Source organism: Aricia agestis, chromosome 13 (genome assembly GCF_905147365.1).
Source record: "Aricia agestis chromosome 13, ilAriAges1.1, whole genome shotgun sequence".
In the NCBI taxonomy this organism is placed as follows: domain Eukaryota; kingdom Metazoa; phylum Arthropoda; class Insecta; order Lepidoptera; family Lycaenidae; genus Aricia; species Aricia agestis.
The window spans coordinates 9,793,638-9,814,321 of record NC_056418.1 but is presented as its reverse complement, the minus strand read 5'-3'; the positions used below and the strand labels follow the sequence as shown (position 1 = coordinate 9,814,321).

Here is a 20,684-nt window from a genome sequence, read left to right as displayed (position 1 = left end):
TTAATAATTAAATTGTTGGAAAATACACAGATACTACATTTCTTTCTATAGCTAAATTGAATTATGATAAAAGAAACATTAATTCTTTGGGTTCATATTTACACTAATAAAGCTAAGGAGTAAGGACTATTAGTATTATAGTCATGAACTAGACATTTTATTTGCACACAAGGGTATTTTAGTACCGATGCTTAAAAACGGAGATTCTTTAACTAAAAGAGAAAGTTGCTTTAAATGTTTAAAGGGCGAAGCAATAATCGAAAATTATTTTAAAGCTTAAGAAAAATTAATCATGTAAGGTGAGGCAAAATCAATTAACAATCTTGTAGGAATAATATTTAATCTACTGCTTATGGTTTTCCTGGCAACCCACAATTAAATATTTATTCAAGGTGCATCATGGTATGAAGGACCATTTTAGGATGTTTCGATTATTACCATATTTACACAGGAAATAACTATAAATTTGTCAGGTCATGTTACATATTTTCGACATGGTAGACTAATGCCAACTTTCTAAAGTTTCCTGATAGAAGTTTATCTATTCACTTGCGATTGTGATTGGCTAGCAAAAAAAATATTTACCAATTAACAATGCTGTTCCATACTTCTCTGTCAAAAAATCAGGAATCAGGTATATAAAACAACCTCTTTATAGTTATTCGCTGTCTAATCATTTTTAGCAGCAAGGGCACAATGCACTGCCTGGCAATAAAGTATCGAATTTTTATTCGACAACCTTTATACTAAAATGAGTTTCAAACTTTTCCAAATACTTTTAAACCCTCGAAGAGCGATTTCAAAACCCTCAAAGACACCATTACCTTTAGTTTGCTTGTTTGCGTTGCGACTTGCGTGTCGGCTGTCATATGTGCACGGGCACGTGGAGGAGCAGCGCGTCTCGGCGCGGGAAAACCTCCGAGCACATCTCGCACTTGAACGGCCCCTCGAGCGTCGGTGACGGTGACGGCGACGGCAGCGGCGACTTGACGCGCACCGGTGACGGCGACTGCTGCGTCTTGACGCGCACCGGCGACGACAACGGTGACGCGGCCGGTGGTGGGGACGGCGAATGAGGGCCGATAGCGAGCAGGTCGTCCGCTGGGTGCCGCGGCGGTCGCCGACCGCGGACCTGATCGTAAATAAAATTACAATCTATAGTCTATACTATCTATACTTAATATTATAAAGCTGAAGAGTTTGTTTGTTTGTTTGACACGATAATCTCAGGAACTGCAGGACCGATTTCAAAAATTCTTTCATCAATGTATAGCTAAGATGTCCCCGAATGCTATAGGCTATGTATGTACTATGTAAGTACCACGGGCGGTGCCGGGGCGGACTACTAGTAATACAGACACTTTTTTTGTGTCAATAATTGCCTCCCTAGAAAAAATATCTGCAACTTGTGGAAGTTTTTGCAAATTGTAACATATCTAGGGCCGGTATAAATAGTCAGTACTCAAGATGCATCTTGGTCTCAAGACATGGTTCAGGCTCTGTGATTGGCTGTCAAAATTTGGACCAATCATAGAGCCGAATCGCGTCTTGAGACCGAGATGCATCTTGAGTACTGACTATTTATACCGACCTTAATATCATTAGTTCAAACATCCAATTTTTGGCATTTTAAGACTTCGGCTAAACCTACCCGTCAGTAATGGGGGACGCGGGACGGGAGCGTCTGCAACGCGAAACTGGTGTACACACCTGCGCGACTACGATGCGAACTGCGAAACTGTAGATTATTCCCGCTCTGCCGACGAGAACGTCCCGCGTTGCAGACACTCCGGCAGCCGTATCACGTATCTTGCGAGAGCAATGCGATAGCAATTATTGGGCGATAATTGCTCCAAAATCGCAATTTTGTAGCACGTATCAGCCAAAACAATACGATTGCAATCGATCGCTATCATGGGCGTATCGAGGGGGGGGGGGGGGGGGGCCAGCAGCCTATATGTATCTATAATTCGCTTTTCGCACGCAAGAAACTTGCATAAAAGTCTCACTTTATATCAATATTTTTTCTACTCTTGATAAAACCAGCCATTTCCATAGAAAACGAAGATAACCAAATGCGTCGTAAAATAATTTTACTGTACCTGTTTAGTGCGCGGTCGCGGCTCCTCGGTATGTATCATGCGGGGTCGGGGCGGCGGCACGCGTCGTCGGCGGCGGCGGCGCGGCGGCGGTGACGGTGACGGTATCGGCGACGGCGGCGGCGACGGTGACGGCGGCCGGAGCGGTGACGGCGCCGGCGACTCCGACTGCGCTCGCCACCGCGCCGGCGGCGGGGACTCGTCCGTTTTCAGCTTCCGTCGACGTTTGTATTTTCTAGGCCCGTTCTAAAATTTAAACGTTGTATTAGCAATAATTTTTTAATCACGTGATTTACTCATACTTTGAGCTATCAAATATTTTAAATGCGAAAATATGTCTGTCATACCTCTTCACGCTTAAACGGCTGCACCAATTTTAATCAAAAACCATTCTTAGTCTAGGGAAAAGACGTAGGATACTTTATATTCCGGTAAAATAAAAGGTTCCCGAGCGATTAACAAAATCGGACTTGGGAGTAACATCTAATACATACTTTAAAAAAAAACATCAAGAATGAGCAAAAATTACCATTCTGGAATTTAATTAGACAAACAAAAAATTGCGTTACCTGGGGCTGTCTTTTCATGGCTGTGTTTTCGTCGCAGTGCTGTATGAGATGTTGAACTAGCTCCTGACTAGTGTTCATTGCCTTGCCGCACACCGAACAACAATACTGATATCCACCTGATGTGATAAAATATACAAATACAAATTTATTCAAGAGGTAATTTAGTAAAAATAAACAGTTTTCAATAAAAAAATTTAAGAGCCTATGCTGTCCCCCTGCTGGGCAAAGGCCTCCCCCCAAGTCCTTCCATTCATCCCGATCGCCACCGTCGGCCAGCCTGGCTTGTGTCAAGTTCATCGCGCCATCTTTTGCGAAGTCGACCGCGGCGGCGTCGTCCCTCGTCAGGTATCCAGACTGTGGCAATCTTTGCCCAGCGGTCAGGATGCATACGGCTAATATGACCCGCCCAATCCCATTTCAGTTTGTTTTCAATTATTGTATTGAATGTAATAATGAATATTGATACGGTTGTTAAAATTATAACCCCTGGGTCTGGTATCTTTATATTTTTTTAACTTTTGAACCTTTCATCATTTTGAATATAGTGTGATTGTATTTTTATAGTCTGTGATAAATAGCTTGTGCTATACAATAATTTGTCGTTGTCTGTTGCGTTTTGGAAAAGGCGCTTGATAAGGCAAGGACAAACCATAAAGTTAATATACCTAGCGGAATAGAGCAACAATCTCGAGCTGTCAAAAGAAAACCGAAATTGGTTTTCATCTGTGTGAAAAATATGTGTACATATACACTTACACAAGCATGATTGAACATGAATTATATGAGATTAAATCGTCAACGTGCGGCATGTGCCGACTGGACGTCAAAAAAAGAGTGCTGCTGTCATGTATCACATACATGACAGCAGCACTCTCATACGTACACGACGCGCAGCGCAGACGTGTGCGTTACTGCATATAATTGCATAGGTTCCATTTCCACGGACTAAAAAGTGCGTCACGGATAGTCTGTCGTCTGCGCTGCGTCTTAGACTATACTGTGTCGTTAAATGTAGTATATGGACTATGGATGGTATATCGTTGTATTTACCGTATGCGCGGCGGTCGGGCGCGGAGTGATGGCTGCGTACGTGTTCCCGCAAGACAACGCGTTGGTTGAAAGCGCGCGGGCACACGGCGCATGCGTATGGCTTCTCACCTGGTATAACATACAGTATTACTACACTGCACTATTAGATAATTATACACTGCACTATAGACTTGTTTGGTTATAATCGTGTATAATATGGTGTAACAAAACTAACTGCCGCACTCATTAGAGACATTTAATGATAATTAAGCTTCAATTTAACGAAGAGTTTGACAGATAATATATTATGGATTATGGGACCTACGTCAAAATCTTAATTTAATTACAGTTTAGTAATAATTAATATTAATCTCTGAGTACGGCAATAAGTGATAATACTTAGAGTGTGTATATGTCCCTTTACCCTTATAAAGAGTTTAATGTGAAAGTAGCAGCACTGAAAGAGCAATTTGTTTTTTATGATTTGTGTGGACAAGCGCTCCTTCAAAAGACGCATGGGGTCGTCTTTTATCAAAAAGATGTTTTTTTTATACTGACCGGTATGTATACGCTCGTGTTTCCGCAGCGTGCCGCCGTCCGCGAACGCCTTCCAGCAGAACCGGCACGCGTACGGCCGCTCGCCCGTGTGGATGCGCACGTGGATCTGTTGCGACGACCGCGAACCGAACACCTTGCCTGCGGGACAGAGACGAAGATAATATTGGGCGTTGGAACTTTGTGATTGCGGGGGAGAGACGGACATAGTATTGAGAAAGTCCCTGCTTGCGGGGGAGAAACGGAGATAGTATGAGCACCGAACTTTGTGATTGCTAGAGATGGAGATAGGCTCAAACTATACCGCCGCGCCGCAGAGTGGAACGGAAGCGCCATTATGCACCAAAATTGTACATGAACTTTATATAAACAGTACAACATACAAATTAAAATAAGAGCCAAAAAAAATTGGACGCGCGTCTTCCGCGGAATTCTCGAGAACTCGCTGGTGCTGTCTGCGGAATCCGCGGGAAGTGGCGCAAACTACTCGTAGTCAAGTAAAAGATACAGACTTATGACAAGTAAAAGAAACAATAGGATGTCTTTATAACGCGAGAATTCGCGGGAATGCTCGAGCATTCTAGCGAATTCCCACGTCGTGAGGCGAAATAGACGCTTCCGTTTCGCACCAGTTTAAATTAAGCCATAGTATTGAGAAGTCCTTGCTTGCGGGAGAGTTAATTGTGCAAAATATTGTTGCAATCACGCTGGTTTGTACTCTTGTATATTTATTACTCTATGATAATACTAATAAAACTTACCGCATTCTTTACACGGAAACTGTCTGACGCCGGAAGCTGTAGTCGTCGCGTGACGCCCTCGCGACATTTTTTTTAGCCTGCAACAAAGAATAACTATTATAGATAACACTTCTCTTCTATTGTCGTGATGTGATATTTTATCACCGTGTGAAAATGTGTGTCCGTATAATGATCGCCTGTACGTACGTACCTTGCACGTATACGCGTAGGCGCGGGATTGAAACTTTAAGATTTCTTCTACTGTCGAGATGTGATCAAATGTGTGTTTAGTCTGTCAAAAAAGTGAAGTAGTGACATCCCTTTTTTCTTGGATTGATTTAAAAGGGATGACACTACGATGTTGCCACTTTTTGATTTCTTCACTTTCTTGACAAGCTATATAATGGCCGCGTCTCCGCTCCTCGCACGTGTATAATATGTTAATTTACAACCCGGTAAAAATATCGGCCACCTGATTTGATGACGTCATTGCGGCGCGGCTGTTACTTCATACCAGCCTAGTGCACAGATATTTTGATAGTTTTGTAGTGCAGTGTGTTGGGGGGCTACCTGTTCGCGGCTCGCGGGCGCTCGGCGTGCCGCTCGGCGTGCGCGAGCAGTGTGAGAGCGTCACCGCACGCCTCGCCGCACACCTCGCACGTGTGCTGCTCCCACGTGCCGCTGCTGTCGTGTTGCTGCCGCTTATAACTGCGTTTAATAATAATTACGATATAACTGCGTACTAGTCTAACAAAATTTCTAAAAATATTCCTAGCACGGCTTTAACTACAAACATGTGTGGTTGCGTAAATGCACATACATTTATTAAATAGTCAATATACGCTGTTGGCACTTTAAAATTATACAACAGTGATGTTATATGTATTATGTATACATTTCAGTTTATGTATGTTCATCATATTATCATCAAAACACAACTTTCGAATACTTTGGTTTTGGCATAAGTCTTGGGAATAAATTTCATAGTTGCTACAAAACATATATATAAACAAAAACCCCCTAAATATTAGTACCTGTGTGCAGCAGCAACGTGTCGTCGCAGCAGGTCGGCTCGCTGAAACGCGACGCCGCACTCGCCGCAAAACAGCTCGGGGCCGCGCACGTTGTCGCGACTCTCTGCCGCGGCGACCGGCGACATTTGATACTCTATGTCGTCGTCTGTAACAGTTGGAATGTCAATTAATTGAGGACGGTTTCTTGAGTTTACTCGAATATCGTTTATAGTTTAAGCACTCGCGGAGTTTTAATATTGGTAAGAAAAGTGCTCCCTGAGAGAATGATAAGTGCAACAATACTTAAAGAATTATTTCGAACTTTCACTAGTCGCGGTCTTCATTTTAACGTTTCAACTTTAAAAATACAACTCAAAAGCTATAAGTATGTCAAATGTGACATTTCATCTTTTTAAAAATTTTAAACGTCACAATGAAGACCATAAAAATCCTGTAGTAAAAAATCATGTAGTATAGTCTGTCAAAAAAGTGAAGAAATTAAAAAGTGGCAACATCGTAGTGGTCATCCCTTTCAAATCAATCTAAGAAAAAAGGGATGACACTACGATGTTGCCACTTTTTAATTTCTTCACTTTTTTTGACAGACTATAAATTCCATAATTTTAACAGGCGCCCAGATTGGTTGATGTTAATTAAAGACACTAACCGGAGTCTGTGTCTCCAAAGTCCTGCGGTGGCGGGTCTGTGCGTGCGGGCATGTCGGGGTGCCGCGCGCGCGTATGCGAGCGCAGAGCGTCGCGCGACCAGCACAACTCGCCGCACACGCTGCACTCTATGGGCGAGTCGCCGCCGTGGATCTATGGAATAATGGTTAAATTAGTAAGTTAAGGAGTCGCAGACCTCAGTATACAAGTGGCGTCTGTTTTGTATACGTATGTAGATCGAAGAAATTGATTTATAGGCAGTTGACGGACCTATGTCAACTGGTCAAGTTATATCAATACAATGTAAGTCGTGATTTGTGAGCTGGGTCCGATATCATGCGACCAAATTAAGTGGGTCTGCTATCTGCCTATGCCCGGGTGCGCACTAGCGGCCAAACCACAGCGGCCATCGAGATAGATACCTTAGTATGAAACCGCCATAGACCACGCGCGCCCGACCATACTTTTGATGGCCGCCGCGACCAGGCCGCTAGTGCGCGCCTGGCCTAAGAATAAACTTCTCTGATAGCTAGTATTTTCTCGCTTACGGCTCTTAACTGGAATCATATCAAGGTCCACCGAGACATGACATAATATTAAGTTGATAAATTAACTATTATACCCTCGAGTGACTCTGCAGAGCCTTCTCTCTCGCGAAGCCGACGCCGCATTGGCGGCAGACGAAGGGGCGCGCGGGATCAGCGGGCGGCGGTGACGGTGACGGCAACGGCGGCGGCGGTGACGGTGACGGCGACGGCTGCGGCGGCGGTTTCGGCGGGGTGCGCGCGCGCCGCGACCACTGCTGCGTGCGAGCTGATGTCATGTTCTCCCAGCTGTCGTCCTGCACATTTTATATGTACTATCAGAAAAGTTGATTAATAGGTAGTTGGCGGACCTACGTAAGTTGGTGGCGTTATGTCAAACCCAACCGACAGATCATGACTTAAATATTGAATTGATATAACTCAACCAAATGACGTAGGTCAACTGCATATGAATCAATTTCTTCGTTGGTATGTTAGCCCCCTTACTAATAAAATTATTCATAATCATTCAACATTCTTTGCAAATAAATGAATCATCATCATTTATTTGCAAAGAATGTTGTTTATTTACGCAGCGTATTTAGAATCCGATTTCCTTGGCTGACATGTGACATTTCCAATATACCAGAAGACGGACAGAATTTAAAACAAAACACAATATTTCATACAAAGACATTTCAAATGAAGCTTGGATATCACAAGCATGCCATACATAATTATAAATTAGTATGTTACTTCACAAATAGTGCTGTAACATTAAATTTATACTACAAACAATGTATACGTTGGAACATTAATTTACCTCTGGTGGTGGTTGAGGGGCTTTTTTCCGGCGTCCACGTTTTTTCCTTGGTTTTAGTAACGAATTATCTATAACAGCATCTGAAATAAATATATAACTTCAATAACGGCACAAACAATATTTAAAGAATACAAAGGATGATAATTTTTTAGGCCTTACAAGCACTGCTCAGGCACTAATAAGCTATATTACCACGATGTGGCAAATTTATAATCTAGTAATATTAAACAGCAAGTTACTAATGCTACTTGTATCTTTCGCTTACACATGGAAAATTGCTATATCATTTCCGTAATGTTTTCGTGCTTAGTTATGTAGCAAATAGCAATAAGGGTCGAATTTTTATTAGGTATACAACCAAACTTCCTGGAGAGCCGTCGCGACATTTGCCGAGGAGATGATGTCAGCGAAAGAGGAGTCGGAGCGTAGGCGCGAGGCGGAGTCACTCGACCGTCGTAGGAGGCCAAGGCGTAGGCAAAGGGTCAGACATGGCCCCGACGTCCCAACTTAGCTGGGGAGCTCGAGGTGACGGCGTGGGGACACCCGTCACCGTCGCTCAACATCACCGAGACGCGGTGTCGGCCGAGTTCCGCGCATCGCGTCGTAGTGACAGTGTGGGCCTAACAGCCATACACTGAAGCCTTTAGGGGCATCCGCTGGCAGGGTCGCGTTTGTGTATTCCGCGTATCCCGTGGCTCTGCCTTAAGCGGAAGAGCAGGAACACCGTTGGGGTTTTAGTGTGTATGCCCGGGCGCGGCCCTCCGCCCCCAGGGAGTCCTACAGACCCCGGTACCCCTCCCCAGACTGCCGGGGATGCGTAAACGCATTTCCCCAACGCAAAAAAAAAGGGAAACAACCAAACTGAGGTCCCTTTTTCGCCCTCGTCAGGGAGATATTGTATCTTGAAAATTATCTGAATATGCTGTCGCTAGAGTACATAATCACCCTGCCGATCTTCGTTCAATGAGGGTGTTTGAAATTCTATTTGCCACCCGGTGCTGCAACTGCTGCTATGCAGCGCAGACAGCTATATTGTGACATATGACAGCAGTTTGACATATGTCACAATATAGCTGTATTATCGCATAGTAGCATCCCTAAGCCCGGGCGCGCACTAGCGGCCAGGTCACGACGGCCATCGAGATAGATACCTTAGTATAAAACCGCCATAGACCACGCGCACCTGGCCGCACGGCGGTCAGCGGCCACACCATACTTTCGATGGCCGCCGCGACCTGGCCGCTAGTGCGCGCCTGGCCTAAGGCTACATAGCGGCACCTGGTGGCAAAAAGAATTTCAAACACCCTCATTGTTTGTGTCGATCCAAGCTCACCTTCCGCAAAGGTCATGTTGTCGGGCTGGTAAGCGTGCACCTTGAGGTGGGCCATGAGGTCGGGTTTGCGCACGTACCGCACGCCGCACAGGTTGCACGCGTGCGGCCGGTCGCTCTGGTGAGCTACCATGTGGTTCATCAGCGCCGCCTTCTTCCGGAACCGACGGGAACAGAAGTCGCACGGCCACGGACGCATAGCCGTGTACTCGTCCTGTCAGAGTGCGAAATCAATTATCATAATATGGATGGATCGATTTTGTAGTTATTGGCCTAATCTAAGGTTTAGTGTTGGTACACTATGTCTTCTCAATCTGGAGTGAGTGACACTTCCTGTGCCAGCAAGTCTTGATGCCAGTGCGTTGGTGTGTTTGGCTATTCTTTCTTGATAGGTTTTGCTGTGTTTTGTGATCTCTTCCTTAACCATGCTCATTCCAAGGTCTTTGTAAACGAGCTTGTTAGACAAGATTAATACGCGAACGAAAAACTTTGTAACCCTTTTTACGAAAAATGGGGAAACGTAGGTGCATGAAATTTTGCACAGTTATAGTTTATATGGTGAAGGAATGCATCGAGCTAATATTATTTTGAAATTCTTCTTTTATCATAAATTTTTTTTAACAAATAAAACATTACACACACTACAACACACACACATAGGAAAGATGACAAATTTTTGAGTGACAAGCCTATACATACGAATTATTTATGGTTGAAGTCTGTTGACAACAAGTTGACAAATTGAAAATGGATTATAGTTTTTTTTTTATTGAATCTAATATACTATTAGACAATGCTTACACGGCCAGTCTGAGATCAGCTGAGTCCCAGAGACGAGAGTTGAAAAAAAATATGATAAAGTCAATATTTTTTTACAAATTAAGCGTAGTAGTCCTAATGTCTGAAGCCACTGACGGACGATAACTCAAAACTAAACGAAAAAGTAACCACACTTCAAGGCAAAGTCCGTTTCCTCGAAAGGGAAATAAGAAAAAACAACATTATATTGCATGGGGTGCAAGAAACCGAAGACGATAGTAGGCTTATGCAATCTGTGCTTCTAAACCTAAACGAGACGGGGAAAAAAGCCGGTATAGAGGAATTCGACAAACGGGAAGTAAGCGAAACACGCAGACTAGGGAAGAAAGGAAACAATAAGGCAAGACCTATACTCGTGAAACTGACGCTTGCGTGGAGAAGAAACGAAATATTGAAGAATAACAAGCATATCTCTACAGAAATTTATGCTACAGAAGATCTTCGAAAAGACATCCTGTTAATTAGGAAAGACCTCAAAACCAAACAACAAGAAGAGTTAAAGAAAGGAAATCATGCATTTATACGCTATGATAAGCTTATTATCAAAGAGAACACATCAGAAAAGAGATCAAAAGAACATAGCACAAAATATGGAGAAGTTAATAGACAAAATGGAAAAGAAAACATGGACACGAAAAGAAAGAGGTCACCGACAAACTCACCAAAAGACTCTGAAACAAGACACAAAGAAACAGATGCAAGCGCACCAAACAAAATAAATAAAAACTTCCATATTTTTCGTCACAAAAGCACCACAGACCAACAGTAGCAAAACACAACAACTCAAAATTGCCTCCGGAAACACCACAACTGACGCTATCTGTACAAGTATAAGTGAAAATAAAACAATATGTAATAAACATTCATTATCAATTACCACTAAAGTAACCAAAACATTATGTAAGAAGCCGATTGATTGCGGCAAGACAATCAATTACTCCCCAACCCGGCTGGTCACCGCGGAGGAGTTGGACCAATACCCCCTAGATAAATATTACATAAAGAACCCTAAAAACTATATCCCTACAAAAGAAAAACGTAAAGACAACTTAATGTATATTGCAACGCTGAATACTTTGACCTTAAGAACTGACGAAAAACTCAAAGAAATAGAAGAGGCACTAACCCATATAAAATGGGACATACTAGGTCTTAGTGAGGTCCGAAGAGAAGGAGAAAAAATCATCGAACATGATAATTATATATTCTACCACAAAGGTGAAACCAAAGGTCATAACGGAGTCGGATTCATGGTCAAAAAACATCTAAAGAAATATATTGACGAATTCCAAGGAATAAACTAAAGAATTGCCATCCTGAATATGGGTCTCCCTGGACAATGGTCTATCATTCAGATATATGCACCTGAAACCTCTGACGAAAAATCAAAAGACAAATTTTACAGAATACTTACCGAAACCCTTAGCACCACTAAAAATAAAAACACTATTTGTAAAGAAAACCAGTAGCCGCCCACTAAATCTAACGAATAAAGAACTAGAAATACAAAAACTTTATGATTTAGAGGTGAACAAATTGTACAAAGAGACACCACGAACAAGGACCCCAAGAGAGACGCTTAGCCAAGCAGTTAAGATAAAGATTGAAGAGAGAAGAGAACTTTTCACTAATAGAACGGACAAAGATGTTGCTAAAAAAATAACAGAATTAAGTAAAGAAATAAGTAAACAGATAAAGAAAGAGAGAAACATTAAAAGAACCGAAAAAATAAACCATCACATCTCAAAAACTGGTGGGATTCGAAAAGCACTAAAGGAACTCAAAGAAACAAAAGAATGGATACCAAAATTAAAAAATAACAGACTCCATGAAACAAATAGAAAATCCATACTGCAAATAGCAACAGACTTCTACCAGAAGTTATACTCCAGAGATGACCTACCAACACTCCCACTGAACATAGCACAGGACCAAGATGAGGAAAATATTCCTCCTTTCCTAAAAAGCGAAGTCATCAACGCTGTTAAAACCCAGAAAAACGACAAAGCCCCAGGACCAGACAATATCACAAATGAGCAGATAAAAGCAACTATATCACAAACAGTTGACACCCTGACATCCCTATATAATACAATACTTGCCACAGAAATAATACCTACGCAATGGACAAATAGCATCATTATCCTAATTCACAAAAAGGGAGATATAAGCGACATAAACAACTATCGCCCAATAACCTTGATGTCAAATCTCTATAAAATATTCGCAAGGATGATTTTACATAGGATCACAAAGAGACTAGACGAAGAGCAACCCATCGAACAAGCAGGTTTTCGATCATCTTACTCCACAACGGACCACATGCATGCTATCAAACAGGTCATAGAAAAAGCACAAGAATATGGGTACCCCCTCTACCTAGGTTTTGTGGATTACAACAAAGCTTTTGACTCATTGGATCACTCCCAAATATGGCAGGCACTAAAAAACCAAGGCATCCCAAATAAATACATAAGGATCATAAGAAACATCTACACAAACAGCACAGCACAGGTCAAACTAGAAAACCTTGGCGAACCATTCCCGATCCAAAAGGGAGTTCGGCAAGGGGACCCACTCTCGCCAAAGATCTTTTCGGCGGTATTAGAAGAGGTATTCAGGAGATTAAATTGGAGATTGGAGAGAAAACATTGGCATCAACATAAACGGAAAACTTCTGAACTACCTGAGATTCGCCGCTGTTAGCAAACATTAACTGCACACTTCAACACATGCTTCAAAATATAGCTAAAGAAAGCAAAAAACTGGGGTTGACAATAAATAAACTAAAGACTAAGGCCATGACATAAAACAACTTTTAATGGTGGATGGTGAACACATTGAATATGTCAATTCATATATATATATATATATATATATATATATATATATATATATATATATATATATACCTAGGCCAACTGATCTCTTTCTTTGACCAATCAGATCAAGAAATTGAACGACGAGTAACAAACTCCTGGAACAGATACTGGTCGCTGAAAGAGATATTCAAAAGCAAACACTACACCATGGCAACAAAACGGAAAGTATTCAACATCTGCATCCTTCCAATACTAACTTATGGGTGCCAAACTTGGGCCCTCACCCAAAAACAATAACAAAAGATTGTCACATGCCAGAGAAGCATGGAAAGGAGCATGCTTGGATACTCAATTAGAGACAAGAAGAGAGCTATAGACATAAGAGAAATAACAAAACTAGAGGATGCTATAAGAAAGAGCAAAAAACTAAAATGGAGTTGGGCAGGGCATATACTCAGAGACAGTTCGGAAAAATGGACAGAATTAACGACATTATGGGTACCTCGAAACGACACAAAAAGAAAACGAGGTAGACCAAGGAAAAGATGGTCTGATGACTTCAGAAGAGTTGCAGGCCACCTCTGGCAAAGACTAACCCAGGATAGGGAGAAGTGGAAGCATCTAGGGGAGACCTATGTGTCATCAGGACACGCTGATACCTAAAACATACAAAAGTGCAGTGATAATAAGCACAAGAATGTCATATCTACCTAACTATTGTATCAGCAAATGGGTTAGTAAATAAATAAATAAAAGTCCTAATGTCATTGAAACTAAGGTCGAATTTCGACCATTGGGCGATCTCTAGTTGTATTTAAACGAGCCGCTAGACGAGCAATTTTATTGCGCTATATCACATATTGCGTATTATTATTGACCGTCTAGGGCTAATGTCGCGCGCCTTCAATCAAATTTATACTAATATTATAAATGCGAAAGTATCTCTGTCTGTCTGTCTCGCTTTCACAACTACTGAACCAATTGTAATTAAATTAAGTACACAGGTAGTCTAAAGCCTGCAAAAGGACATAGACGCTAGGCGACCGCCCAGGGCGCCGGATAAAAAGGGGCACCACAGGCAAACAAAAGGCGCCGAGGGAATCTCGCCCAGGGCGCTGGTATTGCTAAAACCAGCACTGGTAAAATTTATCACATAATGTCACCACTCAGTATAATGTTACCTGATCCGTAGGTAGTGGCACATCAATATCATTTTCTATCTTCACATCTGACACAGGGTTAGTCAACTGTTCTAAAGGAACTTCCACCCTGTAAACAATCATATTGCCTTGTATTCATTTCACAACACTGTAACTTTAACATAAGAAATATTAAAAAGCCAGCATAAACAACTGTTGCATTTGAGAAAACATTTTATGGAGCAAATCAACTCAAATTAATAATGTCTCTAATTTCTATGTTTTGCTCATAATGTTATGTAATGTTATGTATTTTTTTTTCATATTAATTGTTTGATTCCAAAGTTTGATTTATCTAGTTAAAAGATACCTGTCTTGGCCTCCAGTAAGGACCCAATCATCTGTTATGACCTCCTCCGTAACGCACTCTACACTGGGGTCTTCAACTAAATGTGCATTGTCCGTGTAGACTACATCTTGGGATAAATACATTAAATTCTCTGCAGCAGTCTGATGAGGGTGCGCCATTAATTCTTCGGCAGTCTAAAAAAAATTGCACTATAGAAACCTCTTTAGTTGTATAAATTGAGTTAAAAAAAATTGGTTAAGTGCGAGTGGGACTCTCTCACGAAGGTACCACTATAGAGCAAAAATAGGAAAAAATGTGTTTTTCGTACGGGAGCCCAACTTAATTATTAAATAATTTTATTTAAATTTTATTATATAAGTATAAATAAAACTGAGTATTTTGTGAACATTTCAAGGTCAGGCTACCTGTTGTCATCATTTCATCAATCATCATTGATACCGAGCAAGAAATGCTTGTTGTATGGGAGCCTCCCTTAATTATTTAATTTATTTGGTTTTTAGTATTTGTTGTAATAGCCGCAATAGAAACACATAATCTGTGAAAATTTTGACTCTCTAGCTATTTCCGTTCTTGAGTTACAGCCTGGAGACAGACGGACAGACATCGAAGTCTTAGTAATAGGGTCCCGTTTTTACCCTATGGGTACGGAACCCTAAAAACATGTTAGGATTGCTCAATCAGGTAATTAAATGTTACTTTAATATGAAAATAAAAGTAACAAGAAAATCCATACCATATTTGTATAGGAGACATTTTGTACAGTCTCCAAACCACATATCACTTCTTCAGTCACTACCATGTTAGGCTGAAAATTTAAACCACTATTAGTGTTCATTTCATACAAAACTGTGTGCATTTTAAGATTGAAGAGCTTATAGTCAGGGTTCCCTAGAACATTTTTTTTATTACTATCAAGCTAATTTTTTTTGAGTAGCTTTATTTTGATAAGACGAGATTTGATAACATAAAAATGTCTATCCCTGTTTAGGTTTGAGATGCAGCAGATGATGATAATAAATTTTTCAACCTTTTTGATGATGCTACCCCCTTGGTATGAAAAATTATTTTGCGACCCCTGAAAAAATTTTTTTAATCCATACTAATATTATAAATGCGAAAGTATCTCTGTCTGTCTGTCTTGCTTTCACGCCAAAACTACTGAACCGATTGCAATGAAATTTTGTATACAGTTATTCTAGAGTCTGAGAAAGGACATAGGCTACATTTTGATGTGGGAAAATATCTTATTTCCATGAAAATATCGATGAAAATGAATTCGCATTGCGCGTGGCCAGCGCTCATCCCAGGGGTCCTGGGTTCGAGTCCCGCAGGCGGAACAAAAAGTTTTCAATGTTCCTGGATCTTGGATGTGTATTAAAATAAAATTTGAAAAATCTTATTTTATGTATAATATTATAAAAAATCCAGAAATATATCGATGCAATGAACATTTTAGTTCTAATACGATTCAACAGATGGCGTTTTATTTTTTACTTTATTGTAACATAGAACTAATCATACTTATTAGTAAGTATGTTTTTGTTGTTGACAACAGAAGGCGCTCTAAAATAAAGGAGTTCGAGTGTACCGTGTTGGCCTATATTCCATCCAGAAAATATATCAATGCAATCAACATTTTAATTCTAATATATGAAAACAGATGGCGTTTTATTTTTACTTTATTATTGTAACAGAACTAATCATACCTACTTTACTATATAATATTGTTTTTATTCATAACTAGCTGTTGCCCACGACATCGTCTGCGTGGACTTTAGTTTATAGCGCGCGGTGTCAACAAAATTTGTGTCAAATTTAAAAACTTTTTAAAACCCTGGTAAGTGGTACCCCTCTTAGGGCCGCGCTACGCCGGAATGGCAGCGCTGAAAGTGCTCGCCTCGCATGGCAGCGCAATTCCGGTGTAGCGCGGCCCTTAATTAATCAAAATACCCAAAAACAGCTGTGCAGTGTGCACATAATCTATACTAATATTATAAATGCGAAAGTATCTCTGTCTGTCTGTCTGTCTGTCTGTCTGTCTGTCAGTCTCGCTTTCACGCCAAACACCAAAACTTCCGAACCAATTGTAATGAAATTTTGTATACAGATAGTCTAAAGCCTGAGAAAGGACATAGGCTACTTTTTTACTGGAAAAAAGGGTTGTAAGGGGGTGAAAATGCGTAAATTTGTTCAAATTAAGTTAGTTCCAACAATTCATAATAGATGGGATTCGATTTTTTCGATTGTTATATTTATTCTACGGTATTAAATAACTCAGTACTTTATCTGTGCAGTGACGTAACCTTAAATCTATCAATGACAAATAGTTTATGGGTAAAGTTGTGTAATTGGAAGGCTAAATAAGCTTTAAAATTTGGCATAAAATATAAAGTTTAATATAAAAATATGAAATACTTATTGTGTGCACACTGCACAGCTGTATTGATTTAAGGGGTACCAGGGTTTTTTTATAAAAGCTTTTGACACCAATTTTGTTGACATTGTGCGCTATAAACTGAAGTCCACGTGGACGTAGTCGCGGGCAACAGCTAGTAAGTAATAAGTATAGATGAATTTTTTTTCCTAGTTAATATAATATCAATGTTTTTTATCTATATTGTTTTCTTTTGTACTGAAATATTTCTCTCAACCTCTTGTCAACCCCGACAGAAAGCCGATCAACCAGAAGCATTCCATCAACAATCCCCAGGGGGTCACAACCAAAAGGTTGAAAAACACGACGTTATGGAATATCAGTTTAATTTTGTAGCCTAATAAACAATGGTTTCTTCCTTTTTTTGTGAACAAATTAATGCTTAACTCCCAAGCGGCCACATGCGGCTGTGATAATAATAGATAAGCTATTGTGTCTGGTTTTTCCACAATTGAAGGATTAACATAAATAAAAATATTATAAAAATTATGAATACCTTCTCATCCTCCTCCCATTGCAATTTAAAATCTTCTCCTTCCATTTTGAGGATGTTCTTGCTGATTTAAGGCCACATTCCCTGATACAATATTTTCTTGAATGTTACTGATTAGCCTGTATGTATGTAAAAATATATGAAAATTTATTTCTTACACTTAAAATGTAGTTTGGGATGTGCCACATACACTCAATTACTTTTCAACTACTCACTATGGATTCGATACAAATCTGTGAACTTAGGAAATAAGATACAGATACAACTCCTAGCATCTTCTAAATCAAAACATCAACATAACCTTTTACTGTATAGAAATATATTTTTTAATAAATTAACATAAAGATTCATAATTACAGTTTGGATATCGCAATTCGATTACATAAAAGCAGAATAAATGTTTGTCACAAGATTATATGAGTGAAACAAGAACAAAAATGGTGTCAAGACATTTTCGAATAGGTTAAATCTCTTGTCAAACAAAAGGTTAGCTAGCCATATAAACAAATCGTTAACCACAAAAATGTAGGTTATCCTTTAAAATTTTATTTATATATAAGAAGAATTATTTCTACTTACCACCTGTAGATGAGGTAAAGCTTCTATCTTTGCACTTACATGACGCAATCAAAGAACTTATCAATAGTTCAACATGGACGAAAATAAAATCTGAAACCTTTGGAGGAGGTTAAGTTTTTAGTTTTCACAAATTAAATGCTTCTGGTTGATGGCATATAGTACATTTTTACGTGTTTTTACTCTAAAATATCATATTTCAGTAAATTCATTTGATAAAACGCGAATGAAACTTATTTCACTTTTTTCTTATCTTTGTCTATGGTATTCAATTTTTTTTTTTGTTTTCACATATCTAACATCAAAGGCAATAAAAAAGGTACGTAAGAGAACTTTATTAATTCGAGATAAAAATGTGCTAGGTGACAATGATGAAAAACTCAAAGCAGATATGTTACTACCGCGCTCGTTGTGAAGATTCAAATACGGCCCAATTGGGCCGTCTGTTGTTTAGTCTGCATCGAGCGCAGTCACGAACGTGCCGCGTCTTGTCTTACCTAAATAAATTGAAAATTACGTCGTGCGCGTTTTGAAAATGTACCAATTATGACTCAAAAAAACAAAACACATGGAATCTCTTAGGTACCACATGTCTTGATTGCAATAAATACCTTGATTATTTACATTTACAATTTATTTTTTCGAACAATCTGGAAAAAATTGAATTTTCGTCTTATCTTAGGCGAAGAAAGAGACAGCGATACGATATTGCCAAGAACTAAACATGGCGGTCTATAGTGATGGGACACTCGGTTGATATTTGTCGAGGACATCGATAAACTAACATGTTATAAGTGAGCGTCCTGTTATATTATATATTATATTGATATCCAAAATGATTTTTTTATATTATATAAAAAAATAACATTTTTGCCTATTTTGTCTCTATGTATTATAGTACATAGAGACAAAATAGGCAAATATGGTTTTTTTTAATATAGGAGCCTCCTTAATTTTAATAAAACTATTTAATTTATTTTAAGTTTATTAATTATTATTTAAGTTGCCATTATTGATATCGGGCAAAAATTTAAAAAAATCGGACAAATACTAGTTATACTCGCGCACGAAGTGATTACAGTTTATTTTAATTTTACCATCAATTATTATTATTATTATTATTAAAGTATGTATACAAGTAATACAACTGAGTATTTTGTGAACATTTCAAGTGCCTATTTTTTTCGCGATATATCGAGACCGATATTGATATTTTTTCAGTTATCGATGTATCGATATATCGATATTTTCTTTCAATTTCGACATCCCTATAATACGACACTTTGACAGTTTATGTACCTCGGAGAACCGGAACATAAAATGGCGCACCGGCCACAGTATTTTGATTTGGTAGAGACCATTATGCCGAGTCTACTTATAAAAGTCAATGCTTAGATACGACGTATGCCGTCAAAACTGTAGCACAAAAACATGCAAAATATGTATCGAAAAAATATTGTCGCCCTTTTTTGTTTTACAGTAATAGCATATATTACTTTCTCTTTCGCTCATTTTACGCTTTAGTCGAATCGAGAAAATATTGTCGTCCTTCTTACAGTAATATCATAAATTGAAGGACAATAATTTAAATATTAATAAAATCTTAGTAATAACGTGTGAAATGTTATACCTTTGGCTTTATTTGTGTTCCTCGTGTTGTTACTGCACTGTCGGAAGGCACACGACGAAATGTAGCGAAAAACAATGCGGTAATCAATAAATTAAACACGTCCGGCTGTTACCGCGTCCTAAGGCACACTGCTCTCAGATGAGTGAGCTCACTCATTTCGAGGGTGACACAATTTCGCGCTGATGATTGTATGGAATGCCTTTTCTAACGTTCTAATTCTATGGGTGACGCACTATAGTGTTTTTGTGCTCTGTCCAATGACTAGTACTGTCCAATCACTAGTCAGGTAATATATTATAGAAAAAGAGCATTTATAACCATTTGAAGTATGTAGAAAAAATTGGACTGTCAAATATGAACCATAGACAATATAAATGTCAAAACAAATGTCAGTAAGAGCGTTTTCACACGAGACACGATACGACACGACAAAATGCGGTGACGACTCCGGGCGCCATACATTTCTATGTACCGTTTCATACGGCACCGCACGACACACGATTTTGAGACGACAATTCGCTATGTCGTCACGTTTTGTGTCTACAGATAATATATAAATACATTATTTATTGAAAAATTGTTAAATAAATAATTAATCATAATCTAACAGCCTGCCAAACTGCATAGTGGTTTTCTGGCGAGCATTACGCCGCCATATTACATTTACATCATACCTAGTATTATAATATGGTAATAATTAATATTTTACATGGGCGTAGTGAGGTACTGGCAGGTGTTTATACTATACATAAATAATATTATATTATGACTACGTTTTATAATAAGCTTAACTATCAGCTTAGGACCCCAACAATAGAATGACATTTAAATATTTTTAAGAAGTAATGGCTGGTTTACACGTACAAATTGCTTATCGAACTTAATTTTAAGTTATTATTTGCATGTAAATATAAAATTTTGTAGCAAGTAGAAAGTTCAAATTTACTTAAGTAAGTATAAAGTCATTTAAGTTAAAATCTTGGTGACTACTTATCTACTTAATACGTGTAAACCAGCCATAAGTGAATACGGTGTCGTCGCAGAAATCGTCGCT

The 20,684-nt window shown here is 39.3% G+C and overlaps 1 protein-coding gene and 1 long non-coding RNA gene across 2 annotated transcripts; one reads left to right on the top strand and one right to left on the bottom strand.

The window, feature by feature from the left end:
• Window positions 1–138: 138 nt before the first annotated feature.
• On the bottom strand, window positions 139–18,242 carry LOC121733092 (zinc finger protein 628). Its single transcript, XM_042123239.1, has 17 exons — window positions 18,004–18,242; window positions 17,428–17,543; window positions 15,231–15,302; window positions 14,498–14,670; window positions 14,170–14,257; window positions 9,351–9,561; window positions 8,018–8,097; window positions 7,293–7,511; window positions 6,673–6,823; window positions 6,027–6,171; window positions 5,563–5,700; window positions 5,014–5,090; window positions 4,256–4,393; window positions 3,719–3,826; window positions 2,669–2,784; window positions 2,103–2,345; window positions 139–1,132 (listed from the first exon to the last, which is right to left on the bottom strand). Exons 2-17 carry the CDS (start codon window positions 17,470–17,472, stop codon window positions 866–868), a joined length of 2,271 nt encoding a protein of 756 aa, XP_041979173.1. The 5' UTR covers window positions 17,473–17,543; window positions 18,004–18,242; the 3' UTR covers window positions 139–865.
• Window positions 3,202–20,103, top strand: LOC121733094. Its single transcript, XR_006036499.1, has 4 exons — window positions 3,202–3,214; window positions 3,568–3,569; window positions 8,390–8,393; window positions 20,024–20,103. It is a non-coding gene; the product is annotated as an uncharacterized LOC121733094 (long non-coding RNA).
• The last annotated feature ends 581 nt before the right edge of the window (window positions 20,104–20,684 follow it).

Coding starts and splice junctions, on each gene's coding strand:
- LOC121733092 (XM_042123239.1), bottom strand. CDS start 17,472: ATGGAAGGAGAAGATTTTAAATTGCAATGGGAGGAGGATGAGAAG. Junction 2,346..2,668: donor CCATGAAAAGACAGCCCCAG/GTAACGCAATTT, acceptor TTTAAATTTTAG/AACGGGCCTAGAAAATACAA. Junction 1,133..2,102: donor CGCGACCGCGCACTAAACAG/GTACAGTAAAAT, acceptor ATTTACGATCAG/GTCCGCGGTCGGCGACCGCC.